Raw genomic sequence first — 21,476 nt, 5'->3', positions numbered from 1 at the left:
GCGTTACAACCGGTCTTACTAAGTAACACAATGAAAACTGTCTTGTAAGGTAATGTGATATTTATACTTAAGTAAATGCTCGTACATCGATTGAGGAAAAGGAATAGGACGTTTTTTCTGGCAGATGGAAATATTGTGTATATTCTTTTATACAATGTTCTGGTTGATGGTCCTCAATTAAGAAGTGTTTAACAGACTTAAATTAAAAGTTGAAGTTAAAGTACCAATGATTGTCACACACACACTAGGTGTGGCGAAATTTGTCCTTTGCATTTGACCCGTCCCCCTGTTCACCCCCTGGGAGGTGAGGCACCCACACAATTGCACCATGCATAGACAAGCAACCAAACAAAAACATAATTTCAACACCCACACACACTGTGGTGGCCTCTGCGGTGTTCCACGCCATCGTCTGCTGGGGTGAGGGGAGCATGGCCAGAGACAGGAGCAGAGCCTACAAAGCAACCAAGAGAGCCGATGCCACCCTCGGCCGCCCACTAATTCTCAGCCAGTGTAGTCTGCATGGATGAGCGAGGATGCGTCCAAGGAGACCGAGGCGTCCGATACATGCTCATTCAACCAAGACACCGTGAAGCCCGTCCGGCCCGGCGCCCAGTGCCAGCTCCGCAGCCCTGTCTCTTCATCCGCATCTTCTCTACTCCATTCTCTCCAAACGGACTCCGGTGTGGCAGAGACCGAGCAGCTGGTCCCCACGGCCAACAGGCTCCCGGGTAGGTAAATTTCCAAGATGGCGCCAGTATGTGCTTTGGCCCGCCGTCTCTCGCTGTCAGCTCTGTTTGTTTTTGTGTTGTTTGCGTCTATTTTCGTCTCTGTCAGTTCACTGCTTGTGTATGACCGCCAAACACTGTTGGATCTTTGCCCCTCTCCCACTGATATGATGAACTTTGACGTTGGTTTTTTGACGTCCCAGTCATCTTTTTCACCTGGCCGGATTCCTGCCTTCCTTTCCCGCCCCCTGGCTCCTCTCCCCCGGCGGAAGCGTCTCCGGCGCCGCGGTAAACGTGGCGGCCAGCTGGTGAAAGTTAGGGCACTCCTGGCCCGGCTTCCCGTGGCTTCCCGAAGGAGGAATGGTGCGGTATCCGGTCTCCTCCTGCACCCACGCTCGCTGGATCCCATCGGTTCCTGGCTTGTTCCTATCGTTGGTTTGGAGGAAGAGGCTTGCCGCCGTCGCTCCTGCTGTCCCCGCCCCCGGAGGCGCGGGGTGGATTCCCGCCACCTGCGGGCTGTGTGTCGGGCCCCACCTGGATTAGCTGCGGCCTTGGACGTGCTGGCCCCCGCCAGGTTCGGTCTTGTGAACGCAAGATCCTTGACAAACAAAACTTTTATCCTGAAAGATTTCTTCACTTCCCGCGGACTGGACTTCCTCTGTGTGACGGAAACATGGCTGAGAGCCGGTGAGTCCGCCCCTCTTAATGAACTTCTGCCTCCGGAGTGTTCCTACTTTAATTCTCCGCGGTCGTCCGGCCGAAAAGGAGGAGGATTAGCAGTCGTTTTTAAAAATGACTTTAAATGCCGTCAGATCCGCGTGCAATCCTCCTTTTCAAGCTTCGAACTGTGCATGTTTGAACTGGGTCTTTCTGATGTCGTCCTGTGTGTCGTCGTCTACCGACCACCCAAGTACCACAAAGACTTTATAACTGACTTTTCCGAATTTCTGGCTGAAATCCTGCCCAAATATGATCGTGTCCTTATTGTGGGTGATTTTTTCGCTTCCCAGGAGCTTCCTGAATGTAATTGACTCTTTTAACTTCGTACAATCTGTATGTGGTTCCACACATGAACGCGGGCATACACTCAATTTAGTGCTCTCGTATGGTTTGTGTGTTTTTAATTTGGACATTTGCGACGCTGTGTTCTCTGATCATATGCCGATTCTGTTTGATATTCCCACTCAGTGTCCGGTTAAATTGTGCGCTCCTCCTCAACGCTCTCGCATGTTTAATTCTTCGTCTCCTGCTCTGTTCTCCTCAATTTTTCCGACTCTTTGTGAGGATAATTCTGCAGCCTCTGTATGTTTGAATACTGAAGAGTTGGTTTCTGGGTTCAACTCTATTTGTTTACAAACACTGGACACGATCGCTCCTTTCAAGTGCCGCCGCTCTAAAGCCACACCTCAGCCCTGGTTGAATGACGTCACTCGGGCTGCCAGGCGCAAGTGTAGAATGGCAGAGAGAAAATGGAAAAAAGACAGGCTGCGTGTGTCCTTTGCCATTTTTAAAGAAAGCCTGTTTTCCTTTCAGATGACTGCAAAGGCAGAGATGAATATATATCTATCTCAGATTATATCTTCTAACTATAACAACCCCAGAGTTCTGTTTAAAATTATTAACACTGTCATTGATGCTTCCAAATCTGTTGGTTTTGATGCTTCTTTTGAATTCTGTGAAAATTGTCTCAATTTTTTCACTGACAAAATTGTGTCAACTAGAGCCAGTTTATCTCAGCCTTCATATGACCCTTCTGTTCCACTGAATTTCTCTTCTGTTTTCCATCAGTTTGAGCCGGTGTCCTTTTCTGTTTTAAATGACACAGTTAGTCATATGAAGCCCTCTGGTTCTCCTGCAGACTCCCTCCGACCTCGCCTGTTTAAGGAGGTACTTGCTACTATTGGATCATGTGTCCTTAACATTATCAATAGTAGCCTCTCTTCTGGAATAGTTCCAGTAGAGTTTAAACATGCAGTGGTACGACCTCTACTTAAAAAACCAAGCCTCGACCCCTCTATCCTCTCTAACCTTAGACCTATCTCTAATCTTCCATACATTTCTAAAATATTAGAGAAGGTTGTCTACAGTCAATTGTTGCCCTTCTTAGAGGATAATGGTATCACTGAGTTGTTCCAGTCCGGTTTTAAAGCCCTCCACAGCACAGAGTCAGCGCTTTTAAAAGTTTTTAACGATATCCTCCTGTCAACTGATTCTGGTAAATATGTTGTCCTGGTGCTTTTAGATATGTCTGCTGCTTTCGACACCGTCGACCACGCCACCTTAATCACTCGTCTTGAGAACTGTGTGGGCATTAAGGGCGCCGCCCTCAACTGGTTCCGGTCGTACCTAACTGACAGGAGTTTTTGTGTAAAAATAGACAGTTTTATGTCTTCCACAGCTCCTTTACCACATGGGGTTCCCCAGGGCTCAATCCTTGCCCCAATCTTATTTGCGCTTTACCTTCTCCCCCTTGGTTCTATTTTTAGGAAGTACGATATTGCATTTAATTTTTATGCCGATTATGGCCAGATTTATTTCCCCATGGCACAAAATAAGACGGTTCAACGTCTTATTGACTGCCTGCACGACATCAAAGCCTGGCTTTCAGCTAACTTCCTGAGCCTAAATGAAGACAAAACAGAAGTTATGTTGTTCGGTCCAAGTCGCTCCCCCTCCCTCAACGTTGACCTCGGCACTCTGACCCCGTATCTCAGCGACTGTGTCACAAACCTGGGGGTAAAGTTCGACTCAGATTTTAAATTCGAAAAACAAATCAGCAGCGTCGTACAAAAAAGCTTTTATCAATTACGCCAAATAGCGAAAGTGAAACCGCTTCTATCAGGACATGATCTCGAGAAATTAATCTACGCCTTTATCTCGACTCGTTTAGACTACTGCAATGCCCTGTATGTAGGCATTAGCCAGGCCTCCCTCGCCCGCCTGCAGCTTGTGCAGAACTCTGCTGCTCGTCTGCTAACACAGACCCGCAGACGTGAGCACATCACCCCTATATTAGCGTCCCTTCACTGGCTCCCTGTGCGTTACAGAATCAATTTTAAACTCTTTTTATTTGTTTTTAAATGTCTAAACAACCTCGCGCCAACATATCTCTCCGACCTCCTTCAGCCTTACTGCCCCACCCGATCCCTAAGATCAGCCGATCAGCTGCTACTGACGGTCCCGGACACAAGGCTGAAGCTTAGAGGTGACAGAGCTTTCGCCGCTGCTGCTCCCAAGCTCTGGAACGACCTACCTCTTGGTGTTAGACAAGCCTCCTCTCTTCCTGTTTTTAAATCTCTCTTAAAAACATACTTTTATTCCATGGCTTTTAACACTGAGTGATACCCATCCTGCAATGGCGCCCCATAACACACCTGCTGTGAACCTGTTTTTATGTTTTTATATTTTATTTATTTATTTTTTATCGTGTTCTGTTTGTGTTGTGTTGTGTTTGCTCGGTTCTCGTATTATTTTTAACCTGCCCATTGTACAGCACTTTGGCTACCCCTGTGGTAAATTTTAAATGTGCTTTATAAATAAAGTTGATTTGATTTGATTAAATCCAGAAGCCCACAAAAAAGCACCGCAGAAGTCACGAAAGTGCCACCCCTTGTCGCACAGTCCCAAAAGATCCCGAACCAAAAGGCAAAGAAAATAATAATAATAAATAAAAATTAAATGTCACAGATTACATTACCAAATATCTTTGACAATTAAACCATAATCGTAACAATCCACATTTTGTGTTATTGAGTGAAACTGATATCTAAACATAAAATGCAAGTGCTCCTACAGCAGGGAATACAAATTCTGTATTCCTACAAAATACAAAATTTGACAAGACACCAACGCACTGCAGGAATTTGTTTTATTGTTAAAAAATCATATTTATGAGGGGTGGCTGCTGAGCAGTGATGGTATAGGACATGTTTAGCAGGGCCTCCATGGGAATATGACTTTTTATAGATTTTAATAGCACTTTTTGTCAATTTCAGCTGTTATTTTCAAATTGCATTTGTTTTGCACAATTTATTGTTTCCTTTCAAATGTGAGCTCTGCGATGTCTGGCCAAGGGAAATCTGACAGTAAACCAGGCCACAAGCCTCGGGTCTCTCAGAAGCCTGACTCACCGGAAAGATCTGTTGCCGATTCAACCCTGCTGCAGAACTGAAAGGAGATGATGGACAAAATGCGCACTGATATTTTCGGTAAACTTGAGTCCTTTGTCTCAGGCTCAGTTAGAGGGGAGATAGCAGCTGCTCTGGAGCCATTTGAGAACAAACTTTTGTCCCATGGTGAGGACATTGACAGTTTATAGCTCTCTGTTAATGCTCATGCTACCGAGGTAACTGACCTCCGTGCTAGCATTATAAAGCTAACTACTATCGTGGATTTCCTTACGAAAAAGTGTGACGATCTGAAGGGTCGCTCAAGGTGGAATAGTGTCCTTGTGATGGGTCTTCCTGAGGGCTGTAAAGGCCCGCGCTCGACTGCGTTTACGGCCCGGCTTCTGCAAGATGTGCTGAAACTCAACGACAAGCCCATGTTGGATCGGGCTCCACCACCCAAAGATGGCGAATCTTCTCGATCACTTGTTGTTCGGGTGAATTTATTTCCTGTCTGTAACTAGATTCTGCACTGGCCTGACGAAGCTTCCCACTCTCCTATACAGGCAAGATGACCTCGATTTTTCTCAACTTCACTCCAGCTGTAGCTCGGAAATGGGCCGCCTTTGTTGCGGTGATGAAGTGGCTCCATTCGTGTCCCAACGTGACGTTCTGTCTTCTTTTCCCGGCGACACTGCGGGAGTTACACTGGACTTAACCTGAGAGGCATGCCAGTATTGATGACTACACATCTGAGGCCCCGTTTACTCTAAGCCGGATAAGGTTATCCAGGGTAAATCACACCTAACTTTATCCGTGTCCATACACAACAATGCCACCGTTTAAGACCCCCGTCCCCCTCCGTCCGCCGGCGCAACGCGACCTAGAACGCATGCGCAAAAAAATTAAAAACCTACATGAACGTCCATCTGCTCCTATCTCCCCAGTAGATGACTTTACTTCACTGTGAAGTTATTTAAAAGAGCTATATTGTAAATCATTTGCTGTGCATTTTACATTTGTTTGCTGTGTTTTGTGTGCAAGTGTTTAAATTAAATTATATCTCCTTTTGAACAATATCCAGTGTTGTGGTATTTCAATGAACTAGAATCCAGTGTGCTGTGGGGCCCTATTGTAGTGAATCACACCTGAGCCATCATCCATCCATCCATTTCCTACCACGCATCCCTTTCGGGGTCGCTCAGCTGCAATCGGGCGGAAGGCGGGGTACACCCTGGACAAGTCGCCACCTCATCACAGGGCCAACACAGCTAGACAGACAACATTCACACTCACATTCACACACTAGGGCCAATTTAGTGTTGCCTATCAACCTATCCCCAAGTGCATGTCTTTGGAGGTGGGAAGAAACCCATCATAAATTAATCAAATCTTTAATCAGCATGAGAAAGTAGACAATGTGATAAAGAACATTTTACAACAATTACAACAATTAATCTAGACAGAGAATACCCAAAGTATTGTTGTTGTGGGTTGACTCCGCCGTGTCAGGGGATAAGTTGGGTTGCCCAAAAGAAAAACAGGGAACGGATCTTCATCTTCCAGCAGTTGTTTTGGTCACGAGGGGATGGTTCCATCTTTCAGCTGCTCGCTAATGGTGGAGTTAGGGAAGATGCGGGCATCATGCCCGCTGCCTGGCCATTTCACTGTCACATCCATCCATTTTCTACCGCTTATTCCCTTTGGAGTCGCGGGGAGCGCTGGAGCCTATCTCAGCAACAATCGGGCGGAAGGCAGGGTACACCCTGGACAAGTCGCCACCTCATCACATCCATAAAGCAATATTTATAGTCACACACTGCCTGTATCACATCCACAGGAGGAAGGGACCAAGTTTTTCGGTAAATAGACTCACAGCTGACCCGGACATTTGAAAGTTCTCTTGCCGTCTGAGAAGTGTTGTATCCGAAATAGCTACAATTGCCCGTTGCCTTCTCTTAAGGTATTGATTTGTGATTTCCAAAAGCGCCTGTACATGTAGAAGAAGGAGAAACACGGGCATGTCTAGATGATCCGCCTCCATCTTTGTTCTGAAGCTGACTATGGCGCGTTCTTTCTGATGTCGCTTCCTGTGTGGAGTGCGGTCTTTCTGACGTCACCCTCTGTGTGGTCGGGGTCTTTCAGGCATCACTTTCTCTCCGAACTCACTTTGTAAATGATCAATGAGTCCATACAAAGCTAAGTGCCGGAGATTCAAGAATTACACGGCTGACTTACCAGTGTAAAAATGTGTCCGAGGAGGGGGACCTTAAATGCTGGTTTAGCGTGGCTGAAACGGGGCTTAGGCTAAATAATTATTCGTTTAAGGGGTTAAATGACTTAGTGTAGACATGGCCTTAGGAGTGTAAGATGTGTTACTTTATTTATTTATCAAACTTGTTCTACCTCATTCAGATAATACTGTTGCTTTTTACCTTTGGTTCGTTTTGTCAAAATGACTACTATTTGAGTATATGGAAATCTTGCCTTATTGTTCTACCTCATTTAGGCAGTATTGTTGTTGCTACGGTTACTCTTTGCTCATTTAGTTAGAACGACTACTATTTGAGTGTGTGTATATATGTGTCCATATATTTGTATGGCTATAAGGGGATACATTATTTTCTTTAAATACTATAGATGTACAGTATTTTTTATCGGTCTGCATTAAATCTTTTTTTGCACTTTAATGTATTTTTTTTCATCTTTTTGTTAGTAAGCTGTAACTATACAGCCTCTTCTTCTCTTATTTATTTAGGATTTGTTTTCTTTCTTTTTTGTCAATTTTAATTAAAAATTTACCTTAGTGCATTTTATTTGTTAACGAGATGTCACATTTTCGGTGCCTACTGTGCAGCTTGTATCTTCATACTTGTTTAGAGCAGAAGAGGCGTAATAGTTTGTTTTTGTAAAGGGGGATGATGCGCGCACCCTGTTGAGGGATACTTTTGCAAGAGTTTTAGGGTTAGTGGGTGAAAGTTACTTGTATGTTTTTCTTATTCAGGTTGAAATATCACAGATTTAATTACCAAACATATTTGACAATTAAACCATGATCGTAGCAATCCACATTTTGTTTTATTGAGTGAAACTGACATCTGAACATAAAAGTGTAGCTCCTTTTCTGAATGCAAGTGCTTCTCCAGCAGGGAATACAAACACAGTATTCCTACATAATACAAAATCAGGCAATCAAACCTTATTTTTTTTAGTTCTGCCACAGATTTACATTTTTGTGTGCCGTACATTTAATGCTTGCATTTCGCTATGATCCAACCTAATCGAACAGTGACATCCAGTGGGCGTGGTACTAAGTTTACTAGTTTTAACTGTAAAGGGCTTAACAACCTTATAAAATGAAGTAAGATACTACGCCATCTTCGTCATTTGAGCGACCATGTTGTCTTTCTGCAGGATCTCACCTTAAACCTGCTGATCGCTTGAAATTGAGGAGAGAATGGGTAGGACGGATTTTTAATTCTTAATTTTTGGGTAAATCTAGGGGGGCTGCATAAATATGTTTCTTTTGTACATTGTTTCTCATCCCAATGGGAGGTTTATTGTCGGTACTGGTCAGATTTCCGACACTCCAGTAGCCTTTGTAAATGTTTATGCTCCCAACTGTGATGATAACACCTTCTTCAAACGTCTTTTTCTAAATCTCTCCGATTTGTCACTGTACTGTTTAATATTAGCAGGGGCTTTAAATGTTGGCTTGGGCCCCAGCTTGACTGCTCATCACCCAAAACTTGTCCACCTTCAAGGTCTGCCAATGTAATCCAGTCTTGTATGGAAAACATTTCGGTCTCAGATGTCTGACTTTTTGAATCCCTCTAAAAGGCAATATTAATTAACATCCACCACACTTTCGCCCGTATTTTAGTTTTTAGTTGACAGCAAATTATTTTCATCTATATATGCAAGTACGACGCAATTGTTAACTCTGATCATGCTCCAATTTTAATGGATGTACTCTTTAAAAACGTAACTACACATCTTACAAACGATTACTTTTAAATGAGGACTTTGTGGATTTTGTCTTGCGTCATATAGATTTTTTTGAACAAGACCCCCGGGGTGTTGGCCTCTGTATTCTGGGAAGCGCGGAAGGTCTACATTGGAGGGGGGGCATAATCTCCTATACAAATTATGAGAACAAACCCAGGAATAATAAATTGACTAGGCTGACACAACACATATTCTCACTAGACAACTTGTACTCTATCTACCCAAACCCAGACGTTTATAAGGAAAGGCTCTCTCTGCAGGCAGAGCAAGATGTACTATGACAGACCATGCTACTGAACATATGCTCGTTTAAGGTCCCAGTTCTTTGAAAATGGCGATAAAGCTAGCAATTACTAGCCCTTCAACTGCGCCAGATATCAGCATCACATTATATTCTGCAGATTCAAACTGTTTCCGGTATAACCACTGATGATCTTGAGATTTATAATGTATTCAATAATTTCTATGCGTCCGTCTACTAATCTGCTCAATGTTCTACTCCTGAGTTTGATAACTTTTCTGTCAATCTAGACACCCACAACCCTCGGTTGAACAGTCTGCTGCCGTAGAATTAGAGAGACCAGTTACTGTTGCGGAATTGAATGTTGCAGCAGCATCATTACAAAATGGTAAATCCCTGGGACCAGATGGATAGACTCCTGAACTTTTCAAAACATTTTGGCATTAACTAGCCCCCATATTACTGGGCATGTACAATGAATCGTTTAAATCCGGCCGCCTTCCGCAAACACTTAACTAAGCTTTAATTTCTCTCTTCTTGAAAAAAGACAATGATCCCTTTTCATGCACCTTATATTGTCCTATTAGCCTGTTTAATGTAGACCTCAAACTGTTATCCAAATTGCTGGCTTTGTGTCTGGACACCTCCTCTCTGAGCTGCCACCTTAACGTGGTAGAGGAGTTTGCGCGTGATGATCCTAGGAGCTATGTTGTCCGGGTGCTTTTATGCCCCCTGGTAGGGTCTCCCAAGACAAACTGGTCCTAGGTGAAGGATCAGACAAAGAGCAGCTCGAAGACCTCTATGAAGAACACAAACAAAGGACCCAGATTTCCCTAGCCCGGACGCGGGTCACCGGGGCCCCCCTCTGGAGCCAGGCCCGGAGGTGGGGCACGATGGCGAGCGCCTTGCGGCCGGGCACAGCCCGAAAAGGCAACGTGGGTCCCCCCTCCAATGGGCTCACCACCCATAGCACGAGCCATAGAGGTCGGGTGCAGTGTGAGCTGGGCAGCAGCCGAAGGCAGGGCACTTGAAGGTCCGATCCTCGGCTACATAAGCTAGCTCTTGGGACGTGGAATGTCACCTCGCTGGGGGGGAAGGAGCCTGAGCTAGTGCGTGAGGTGGAGAAGTTCCGGCTAGATATAGTCGGACTCACTTCGACGCACAGCAAGGACTCTGGAACCAGTTCTCTTGAGAGGGGCTGGACTCTCTTCCACTCTGGCGTTGCCAGCAGTGAGAGGCGACGGGCTGGGGTGGCAATTCTTGTTGCCCCCCGGCTCAGAGCCTGCACGTTGGAGTTCAACCCAGTGGACGAGAGGGTAGCTTCCCTCCCCCTTCGGGTGGGGGGATGGGTCCTGACTAATATTTTGCACTTACGCGCCAAACGGCAGCTCAGAGTACCCACCCTTTTTGGATTCACTTGAGGGAGTACTTGAGAGTGCTCCCCCGGGTGATTCCCTCGTTCTACTGGGGGACTTCAACGCTCATGTTGGCAGCGACAGTGAAACCTGGAGAGGCGTGATTGGGAAGAATGGCCGCCCGGATCTGAACCCGAGTGGTGTTTTGTTATTGGACTTTTGTGCTCCTCACAGATTGTCCATAACAAACATAAGGGTGTCCATATGTGCACTTGGCACCAGGACACCCTAGGCCGCAGTTCCATGATCGACTTTGTAGTTGTGTCATCGGATTTGCGGTCTCATGTTTTGGACACTCGGGTGAAGAGAGGGGCGGAGCTTTCTACCGATCACCACCTGGTGGTGAGTTGGCTGCGATGGTGGGGGAGGATGCCAGATAGACCTGGCAGGCCCAAACGCATTGTGAGGGTTTGCTGGGAACGCCTGGCAGAGTGTCCTGTCAGAGAGAGTTTCAATTCCCACCTCCGGAAGAACTTTGAACGTGTCACGAGGGAGGCGCTGGACATTGAGTCCGAGTGGACGATGTTCCGTACCTCTATTGCCGAGGCGGCCGATTGGAGCTGTGGCCGCAAGGTGGTTGGTGCCTGTCGTGGCGGTAATCCTAGAACCTGCTGGTGGACACCAGCGGTGAGGGATGCCGTCAAGCTGAAGAAAGAGTCCTATCGAGCTCTTTTGGCTCATAGGACTCCGGAGGCAGCAGACAGGTACCGACAGGCCAAGCGGTGTGCGGCTTCAGCGGTCGCGCAGGCAAAAACTCGGACATGGCAGGAGTTTGGGGAAGCCATGGAAAACGACTTCCGGACAGTTTTGAAGCGATTCTGAACCACCATCCGCCGCCTCAGGAAGGGGAAGCAGTGCAATGTCAACACCGTGTATGGTGGGGATGGTGTTTTGCTGACCTCGACTGCGGATGTTGTGGATCGGTGGAGGGAATACTTCGAAGACCTCCTCAATCCTACCAGCACGTCTTCCTATGAGGAAGCAGTGCCTTGGGAATTTGTGGTGGGCTCTCCTATTTCTGGGGCTGAGGTTGCTGAGGTAGTTAAAAAGCTCCTCGGTGGCAAGGCCCCGGGGGTGGATGAGATCCGCCCGGAGTTCCTTAAGGCTCTGGATGCTGTGGGGCTGTCTTGGTTGACAAGACTCTGCAACACAGCGTGGACATCGGGGGCGGTACCTCTGGATTGGCAGACCGGGGTGGTGGTTCCTCTCTTTAAGAAGGGGAACCGGAGGGTGTGTTCCAACTATTGTGGGATCACACTCCTCAGCCTTCCCGGTAAGGTCTATTCAGGTGTACCGGAGAGGAGGCTACGCCGGATAGTCGAACGTCGGATTCAGGAGGAACAATGTGGTTTTCGTCCTGGTCGTGGAACTGTGGACCAGCTCTATACTCTCGGCAGGGTCCTTGAGGGTGCATGGGAGTTTGCCCAACCAGGCTTTGTGGACTTGGAGAAGGCATTCGACCGTGTACCCCGGGAAGTCCTGTGGGAAGTGCTCAGAGAGTATGGGGTAACGGACTGTCTTATTGTGGCGGTCCGCTCCCTGTATAATCAGTGTCAGAGCTTTGTCCGCATTTCCGGCAGTAAGTTGGACCCGTTTCCAGATAGGGTTGGACTCCGCCAAGGCTGCCCTTTGTCACCGATTCTGTTCATAACTTTTATGGACAGAATTTCTAGGCGCAGTCAGGGCGTTGAGGGTATCTGGTTTGGTGGCTGCAGGATTAGGTCTCTGCTATTTGCAGATGATGTGGTCCTGATGGCTTCATCTGGCCAAGATCTTCAACTCTCACTGGATCGGTTCGCAGCCGAGTGTGAAGCAACTGGGATGGGAATCAGCACCTCCAAGTCCGAGTCCATGGTTCTCGCCCGGAAAAGGTTGGAGTGCCATCTCTGGGTTGGGGAGGAGATCTTGCCCCAAGTGGAGGAGTTCAAGTACCTCGGAGTCTTGTTCACGAGTGAGGGAAGAGTGGATCGTTAGATAGACAGGCGGGTCGGTGCGGTGTCTTCAGTAATGTGGACGCTGTATCGATCCGTTGTGGTGAAGAAGGAACTGAGCCGGAAGGCAAAGCTCTCAATTTACTGGTCGATCTACGTTCCCATCCTCATCTGTGGTCATGAGTTTTGGGTCATGGCCGAAAGGACAAGATAACGGGTACAAGCGGCCGAAATTAGTTTCCTCCGCCGGGTGGCGGGGCTCTACCTTAGAGATAGGGTGAGAAGCTTTGTCATCTGGGAGTAGCTGAAAGTAAAGCCGCTGCTCCTCCACATCGAGAGGAGCCAGATGAGGTGGTTCGGGCATCTGGTCAGGATGCCACCCGAACGCCTCCTTAGGGAGGTGTTTCGGGCACGTCCGACCGGTAGGAGGCCACGGGGAATACCCAGGACACGTTGGGAAGACTATCTCTCCCGGCTGGCCTGGGAACGCCTCGGGAGGCACTGAATGAAGTGGCTGGGGAGAGGGAAGTCTGGGCTTCCCTGCTTAGGCTGCTGCCCCCGCGACTCGACCTCGGTTAAGCGGAAGAAGATGGATGGATGGATGGATGGATGGTGTCTGGACACTATTCTTCCTTTTATTGTTAATGCGGATCAAACTGAGTTTATTCGGAATGGGCACTCCTTTTCGAATCTTTGACATCTTTTCAATACATTGAAGCAGTAATATGAATGCTGAAAAGGCATTTGACCGAGTGGAGCGGAATTATCTGTTTTATGTCCTGAAGAGATTTGGCTTTGGTAACAGTTTTAGTCCTTTATTCATCTCGTAAGGCCTCGGTCAGGACAAATAATATTCAATTGGAATATTTTCGCTTCAATCGCTCTACACGGCAAGGTTGTCCTCTGAGTTTATTTCTTTTTGCTTTTGCCATTGAGCCTCTGTCAATAGCGCTTCGTACCAGATTATTACAGGCATATGTAGACACAATATGTGGGTTGGGATTTAGGGGTGCGGCATGCCCCTCATTGCCTCCTCGGCCGCCCCAGCGGTCTGGTGGCATGCCATTCCCGTGCAGAGACCTCGCTGAGGGTGTGAGTTTTACATTGTTTTTAAATAAATTGTATTTATTTATTTTTTTAACAGAGATGGTCAGCTGTCTTTACATCCGGTTTGTGTGGCGTCACGCGGGTTTCGCTTCCTGTTGGGCTGATGTTGTGGTTTGTGGCAGCGCGTGCACTTGGTGGTTGTCGTGGCTGGCGAACTTGCCAGCTTTGTTTTTGTTTGTTGTTGTGTTAATTGGCTTGGGTGTCGGCCCGGACCTGCCCTCGTACTCTGCAGCGCCGTCGTCCTTCACGCCCAGTGTTGTGCCATCCTCTGCTTGTCAAGGGTTATCCCTAGAGGGGGGCTCGCGGCCAGACCTGTGGAGGTATGGGAGTGTAGTGATCGGCTGGTTCTCTGTTGGTTCCAGGGCTGGATCGCTGCCCCGCCGGCCTGTGTATGGATTTGTTTGTTTATAATGTGTGTGTGTGTGTGTGTGTGTGTGTGTGTGTGTGTGTGTGTGTGTGTGTGTGTGTGTGTGTTATGTAATTATTAGTGTTATATGTATGTGTGTGTATGTGTACAGTATGGGTATGGGTGGATGTATGTAGGTATGTATACATGTATGTATGTATGTGTGTATACAGTATATATATTAAGGTTGTCCAGATACCAGTACCAAAATGTATTTCGATACTTTTCTAAATAAAGGGGACCACAAAAATGGCATTATTGGCTTTATTTTAACAACATTTTTTACGGTACATTAAAGATATGTTTCTTATTGCAATTGAAGAAGAATTTTGGCCTCAAATAAAATTGTGAACATAATAAACAACGTGTCTTTTAGTTGAAAGTAAGCAAACACAGGCTCCTAATTTGTCTGCTGACGTATGCAGTAACATATTGTGTCATTTCTCATTGTATTTTGTCAAAATTAGGGACAAGCTGTAAAAAAATATTATTAATCCACTTGTTCATTTACTGTTAATATCTGGTTATTTTCAGTTTCAACATGTTCCAGCTACACTTCCATTAAAATGTAATAATCACTTATTCTTCTGTTGTTTGGATACTTTACATTAGTTTTGTATGATACCTCAAATTTAGGTATCAATCTGATAACAAGTAGTTACATGATCATACATTGGTCATGTTCAAAGTCCACATGTGTCCAGGGACGTACTTCTTGGGTTTAAAAACATAATATGAATTTTGAAAAAAGGAAAAACAATTTTGTGACGATAAAAATATCGATGTAATCATAGTAGTATCGACTAGATACGCTATTGTACTTGGTATCATTACAGTGGATGTTCGGTGTCGATCCGCCCATGGGATTTGTTTACATTCAGGAGCGCTATTGTATCCTCCTACGGTGTGTAGTGAAGCATGTTTAGCTATTCCTCGTCCTGTAGGGATGATACTTGTAAGAAACGTACTTTATTTGTCGCCATGGAGGCGAGGATTAGTGATTTAGACATTAGACATAGCTACAACACTGCCGACTGCGGATGGATGTTAACTGCTAGCTAGCTAGCCATGTCTTAAAGCCCCTCTTCCTGAGGGCGTTTCAGTGTTATAGCTTCACCTTTATCTTTAGTTTTTAGGCCAAAATGCGTCCATTCTCCCATTTTCTGTCCAGACACTGTGTCTGCTTGTGACTATCAGAATCAGAATTCCTCGCGAGCACATTGATACTTACCCACATACGTAGGTACATACTTTCCCACATACATACACAAATACAGTACATACATACACACACTGTACATACATCCACGCGTACATTCACTGTACAATCATACATATACACATACTGTACATATACAAACACATATGCATAAATACACTCACACATATAATCATGTTTCATCAAACAAATTTTTAAAATGTTCCCCAAGGGGCAACTGGGTAAAACACGGCACATTGACAAAGCTTAACATAACGTTACTATAACAATCTACAAGTTCGCTTTGCTTTCTTCCCCTCCATGTATCCGCTTTCTTTTGTAATTCAAGTTATCATTACATATATGTACTGTTGTATTTGAAACAACTGTATTGTTGATAATAGAGGTAATTATTGTTATTATTCATTATCAATAGTGCTGTTTATATTGGTATTTTTATTGCTCCATATGTAGTGCAATAATGTTCATTGTCATTTCTGTGTTATTAATATTTACTTCAATAACTGCTTCTTTGCTATCACTTTTCGTATCATATTTGTACATATTATGTTGCTGATGCTGTTCTGTTGTTGTTGTCGTTGTCTCTCTGTCTTATCTCCCCTTGTTCCCGCAATTTTCCTTTTTTTCTCTTTCTATTCCCTCCTGCTCCGTTCCGGCTGCGCCAAACATTAATATAAATCCATTCAATAAAGTCAAATACAAATAAGGCAACAAGAGAAGTATTCCACACTTCTCTTTTGTAAAGTAAATATGTACAGCTAATATGGGCATCTACATCAACAATATGATTTGCCTGAGTAGCTGGACAGGATAAAAAATTAAATAAATTAAAAAAAGACACAATGTGCAGATGAAAGTCTATCTCTACGCGGATGACCTCCTTCTGTGTGTCTCAGACCTCTCTGTCTCGGTCCCGGCTACCTCAAATACCTTTCATGCATTTGGACATGTGTCTGGTTACAAACTACATTTGGGTAAAAGTGAAATATTTCCTATAAATTCTGCCACTAACAAATATCCTCTGCACAATGTTCCCTATCAAATTGCCTCACGAAATTTCACATACTCGGGCGTCCAGGACACAAATACTTTTGCAGAACTTTACAAAGCCAACTTTGTTCCAGTGTTGTCAAGAGTCCAGGGAGATTGTGATCACTGGTCCCTAATTAATTTATCTACAGTGGCTCGTGTCAACTCTATTAAAATGAATATACATCCGTTTTTACTAGGACATTTGATATGTATTGGATTGCATTTCTGGCAAATGTATATGTCAAAAATTCAATAAACAGATGTTTAAAAAGAAATAAAGTGTGTCCTTTTTGTGTTAAGCTGTTTAAAAAAAAACTATATTTTATTAAAGCAAACTTATTGTTCAGTCATGGTGATAGAACAAATAATTGTCGAGGGTACACTTATCAATGATGAAAAATTATATTTATCTGCAATTCATCGCAATTAACTTGGAGTTAACTTTGAACAAAATACAATTTATTGCGATTATATATTTTAATCATTTGACAAGCTCTAATAAAAAGTTTTGTAAAAGTCAATCAATAAACAAAGGTTCCATCTTTGTGACAGTTTGACTCTGAAACAGATCAATTTATATTTGATTGCTTCTTCATCTCAGAAAAATTGCTTTGAAATCAGAAATCTCTCCTCATGCAAACAAGTTGTGTGGGATCTCTAAGGTTCCATTGGATGTTGTTCATTATATTGTCAAGCACACAAGCCAGGACACCGCCCTGTGAGAGCTGCTGGTTAACAAAGCAACGCAGACATGTGTCAGGCTACATTATTAAACACTTGGATTTGTAGCACGCTTGTGGCAGCCCCCACAACAAAAGTACCTGTACCCACTGTCTTATTTACTTTCCACCATTTTACTGTCACACAGCAGGGTGTCCAGTTACAAACACCACAGAAGTGACAAAACATGCCAGCGCTCCTAAGCAACCACCCCTCCTCTTAACGAGTGTTCAGCTGAAGATTTCTTCATAATTGATAGGCCGTCATTGAATATTGAGAGGCGATTTACTTGAAAAAGACAAAACAGTGTCTTTGAACCGTCAAGTCTGTGTTTGCGCATGGTGATTTTAGAGGAGGATGCTAACTGCACTAGCATGTGGCATTTCATTACCACTGCTGAACAAAGGGAAATGTTTCCTAACCATTTGGAGCGCTGGACCATTAATAACCACTTTGTTTTTGAGCTTGTTAAATGTGTTCTCCTGATTGCACCTGCTACGTGGACATTTCTCTGCTAATTAAAAGCTTCACTTCATGTGAAAGTTGGTCAGAAGGAACTTATTTAATTGGCCCACTGGAGTAACATGATCTGCTGCTGCTGCTGTGGCATCCTGCAAGCCACAACAAATTAGATGCATGTCAACAAAATAATCTCAAATTCATTATTCATGGAACCACATGTAATCCCTTTGTATTTATAGACTGGGCTGCACATAATCAGATATCAAGTTCTGCTATGACACTGAACTATACCCCCACACACTGTCATCCATCTGTTAGAAAATGCTATTGTTGAATGCTGCCCAGCCCCCCAACTCTGACGCTCTCTACACTCCTCTCTCACGTTACAAAATGACCCTTTTTTGCTCTCCCCTGGTCACATTCATCGGGCCAATGAATATTTAACGTGAGAAAGGCCGACCTGTCCAGATGGCCTCTAAAGTACAGCAAAAATGAAGACAAAACACAGCATTAATATTTTAGACCGCCGTATATTTACCTGCACTTAGGGAAACCTCTGGAAATGTTGACACCTGCATACTGAGTCAGTTCGTTTGACAACAGACAACATAAGTGGGGGACTTGAGTCACATGACTTGACTCGAGTAATACTTGAGTGGTAAGTTTGAGGATTGGAGACTTGCTTAACAACATTATTAAAAGACTCACCTTGACTTTGACTTGGATGGTTTTCACGATTTTAGACTTGACTAGACTTGAGACGGATGACTCGAAATCACTTGACTTTTTAAACTTAAATATTTTTTAACATTATTTTCGCAATTTTTTAAAGTTTGATTACATTAGATAAGAAATGATGTTTTATTTTAAAAAATTGTTTTAGAGTCCAATGCATAGCAGGGACGAGCAGAGATCAGCAGGTAAACAGAAGCAGCAGGCATGCAGGTGACTTGTAAAGGTGCTTAAAAAAATGTGATTTACATTCAAATCATTATTGTTATTTATGCCAAATCTAAATTGATTCATCATTTTTTAAGAATAAATTTTCTTTGTTTTTAAGAATGTATTTTTAAAAAGAATTTTTTTGGGCCATATGTGCGCCTATTTCCTGCGTGTACATCAGCAGCCAAGAAGAGCTTTTGCAACCTGTTCTGAAAATGTTTTATGATAATTTTTATACCAAATAATTAGGGGTGTACTGTTTAATTGAAGTACATTTATTTTCCTAAGACTCAACTATTTCCACCTGTGTTTAGCAAGTTGGCCTTCCGGAAGATAGGTATTGATCAACATCGGTTTAAAAGGCAACATATTGGTTTTATCAATAGAAGGAAAAAGAAAACATTGGATTTAAAAACGGATAGGCTTTATATGAAGTTGAACACTTTTAAGGACGTTATACATTACCAAAGTCTGGCAACATTTAAAATAAGAATGACGGACAGCTGCGATGGCCAAGAAAGGTTACAACGAATGCAAACACCAAAAGACAATCATAAAGCAATAACTTTCAGCAACAGCACGATTGGTAAAACCACAATACAAATACAAATGTCACAACACAATACTATAAAGCCGCAAAGGACGCGACAGACACAATGGAAGTGACAGTGGAGCAAGTTTCGCCAACAGACCAAGCTGAGGCAGAAGGTTAAAAACAGGTAATGAACATATTATATTAGTATTATTGGAAAAAGTAAAACAAAAAAAAAAGTTACGTGTCAGTCAGTACGACTGAAAAAGTGCTAACATATCACTAACTTTTCCAATTTCGTTCAGTACAACGTTTTCAACTCTCCGTCTCAGCCAGTGTCGTCACCTAAACTTGTCTAAGGTCACTTCATACGATCTTTATTTTGTCGTGTTTTCGCTTATAGTTGTTGTGTTGTGGCTTCATAGTGTTGGTGGTAGCAGGGGTGTATATTGTAGCCCGGAAGAGTTAGGGCTGCAAGGATTCTGTGTATTTGTTCTGTTGTGTTTATGTTGTGTTACGGTGCGGATGTTCTCCCGAAATGTGTTTGTCATTCTTGTTTGGTGTGGGTTCACAGTGTGGCGCATATTTGTAACAGTGTTAAAGTTGTTTATACGTTCACCCTCAGTGTGACCTGTATGGCTGTTGATCAAGTATGTCTTGCAGTCACTTGCGTGTGTATGCAGTAGCCGCTTACAACATTTGACTGGGCCGACACGCTGTTTGTATGGTGAAAAAGCGGACGCGACGACAGGTTGTAAAGGATGCTAAAGGCAGTGCCATCACCGCACGCCCTTAATATTGTTGTCTGGGTGAAAATCGGGAGAAATTCGGGAGAATGGTTGCCCCGGGAGATTTTCGGGAGGGGCATTGAAATATGGGAGTCTCCCGGAAAAATCGGGAGGGTTGGCACGCATGCTCTAGATAGCTGCCAGCTGTGAACAGCGTTACTACGCGCTGACTGAGTTGTTGGGTGATTATTTTGTTCACAAATATGAACAAATGTACCAAAACATTGCTTCTATTTAGAAAAAAAACAGGACAGGAAGAGTTTCAGAGGGGATACAAAAAAAAAAAAAGTGGTTTAAATAATATTAACCGCTAAGGTTTTCTTTCGCAATCTGGAACTTACAGTATATAGCCTAAATTGAACAACAGAACTATAAGACAGTGATGGTTGCTGGTCTTTCAAGGAGCATTGTTCACAAATACAATCTCCAATAACATTATTAAAATGTATAAAGATGCTAGAATTTACAAAGAAAATGTCACTTATAAAATTGTAAAATTCTCCATATCAGCGCAGAATGCAATGAAACTTAAAAAATGCTCTGGCAGTAGTTTATATTTTAAGATCACTGATTCGCTTTGGGTATCGTGCAGGTATAGTAAAAGTGCTATATGAAATACACACCGTTTACCATTTAATGCTAACTTACAATGGACGAGCCCATTGACAGGCTAAGAAAAATATGCATTGCAACCGATTTAAACTTGTCCAAACGTTTAACAAATAGGATTTTAAGAGAATAAAATGCAAATAAAACAGCTAATGCATCCCCACTTAAAGGAAAATAGCCACCAAACTCTGTGGAAACAAATATTGGCCGTTAACTTTGTACTACAATGCCCGTCTGCTGCTCTCTGCACTGATGCCTTGCTATGAAAGTCAACCCTAATTCTAATTTAACAGAGTCAATTTATACAACACGGTTCACATATACGACATTGAAGACAAAGTGATATTTTATAAACTAATATTTAAAAACAATATATTTATTTTATTAACTAATACATTTAAACATGTCTTTACTTTTATATAGTTTTGATTTTATTTATATTTAAAATATTTGTAACTTGTGGCAGGCGGACTTGACTATAAATTATAAAGTATATATGACTTCACACCTCAGTAATTTGGGACTTGCTTTAGGGTGAGACTTTAAAGCAGGGGTGCCCATTACGTCGACCGCGAGCTACCGGTCGATCACGGAGGGTGTGTCAGTCGATCGCCAGCCACAATTTAAAAAATAGACTTAAAAATTAGCGATCATCAATCTTCACCGAGATGTCACTTGATTGACATTCACGGCACCCGAGGGTCTTGTGAGATGACGCTGGCTGCTGTGAGATCATTATTAAGAAAAAATGATCGACAGGAAGGCGAGAAACACTTTCTTTTTCAACAGACTCTAGCGCCGTACCTTCCGTCAAAACTCTAAAGACCGACTGCACATTTCCTATCCTCACAATAAAAGCGCTGCTCCATGCTGCCTGTGCTAACAAAATAAGAGTCCCAGAAAGCTGGCCTGCACAAGCGAGCAAGCTACGGAGTTTGCCGCCAATGTTTTTCTTGTAAAGTGTATGGAAGCCGGACAAATAAGATGCCAAAAACCAACCACTTTCATGTGGTATTGGACAGAAAGGAGGACTTTTTTTCTCCTCCATTCAGAAATGTGGACGTTATCAGCACCACTGTCTGGTTCCATTTAATGCAAATCATCAGAATCAGGTAATACACCAACTTATACTCTTGACTTCATGAAACAAAGGAATCTATATGTGTTAAACATGCTTGTATTATCATTAAACACCTTTAACTTGTTAACAAAAACATCTCTTTCACAAAT

General features: G+C 43.6%; 1 protein-coding gene across 1 annotated transcript in view; it reads left to right on the top strand.

The window, feature by feature from the left end:
* Nucleotides 1-21,476, top strand: part of LOC133645928 (uncharacterized) — a 46,276-nt gene that overhangs the window by 8,848 nt on the left and 15,952 nt on the right. Inside the window, exons 3-5 of the mRNA XM_062040857.1 lie at nt 596-731; nt 932-1,638; nt 1,739-1,751. Coding sequence (XP_061896841.1) covers nt 596-731; nt 932-1,638; nt 1,739-1,751 — 856 coding nt within the window. The remainder of the gene's footprint in view (nt 1-595; nt 732-931; nt 1,639-1,738; nt 1,752-21,476) is intronic.

The sequence above is a fragment of the Entelurus aequoreus genome, linkage group LG03 (genome assembly GCF_033978785.1).
Source record: "Entelurus aequoreus isolate RoL-2023_Sb linkage group LG03, RoL_Eaeq_v1.1, whole genome shotgun sequence".
Classification (NCBI taxonomy): domain Eukaryota; kingdom Metazoa; phylum Chordata; class Actinopteri; order Syngnathiformes; family Syngnathidae; genus Entelurus; species Entelurus aequoreus.
The sequence above is the reverse complement of the archived record's forward strand: the minus strand, read 5'-3'. Positions and strand labels throughout refer to the sequence as shown.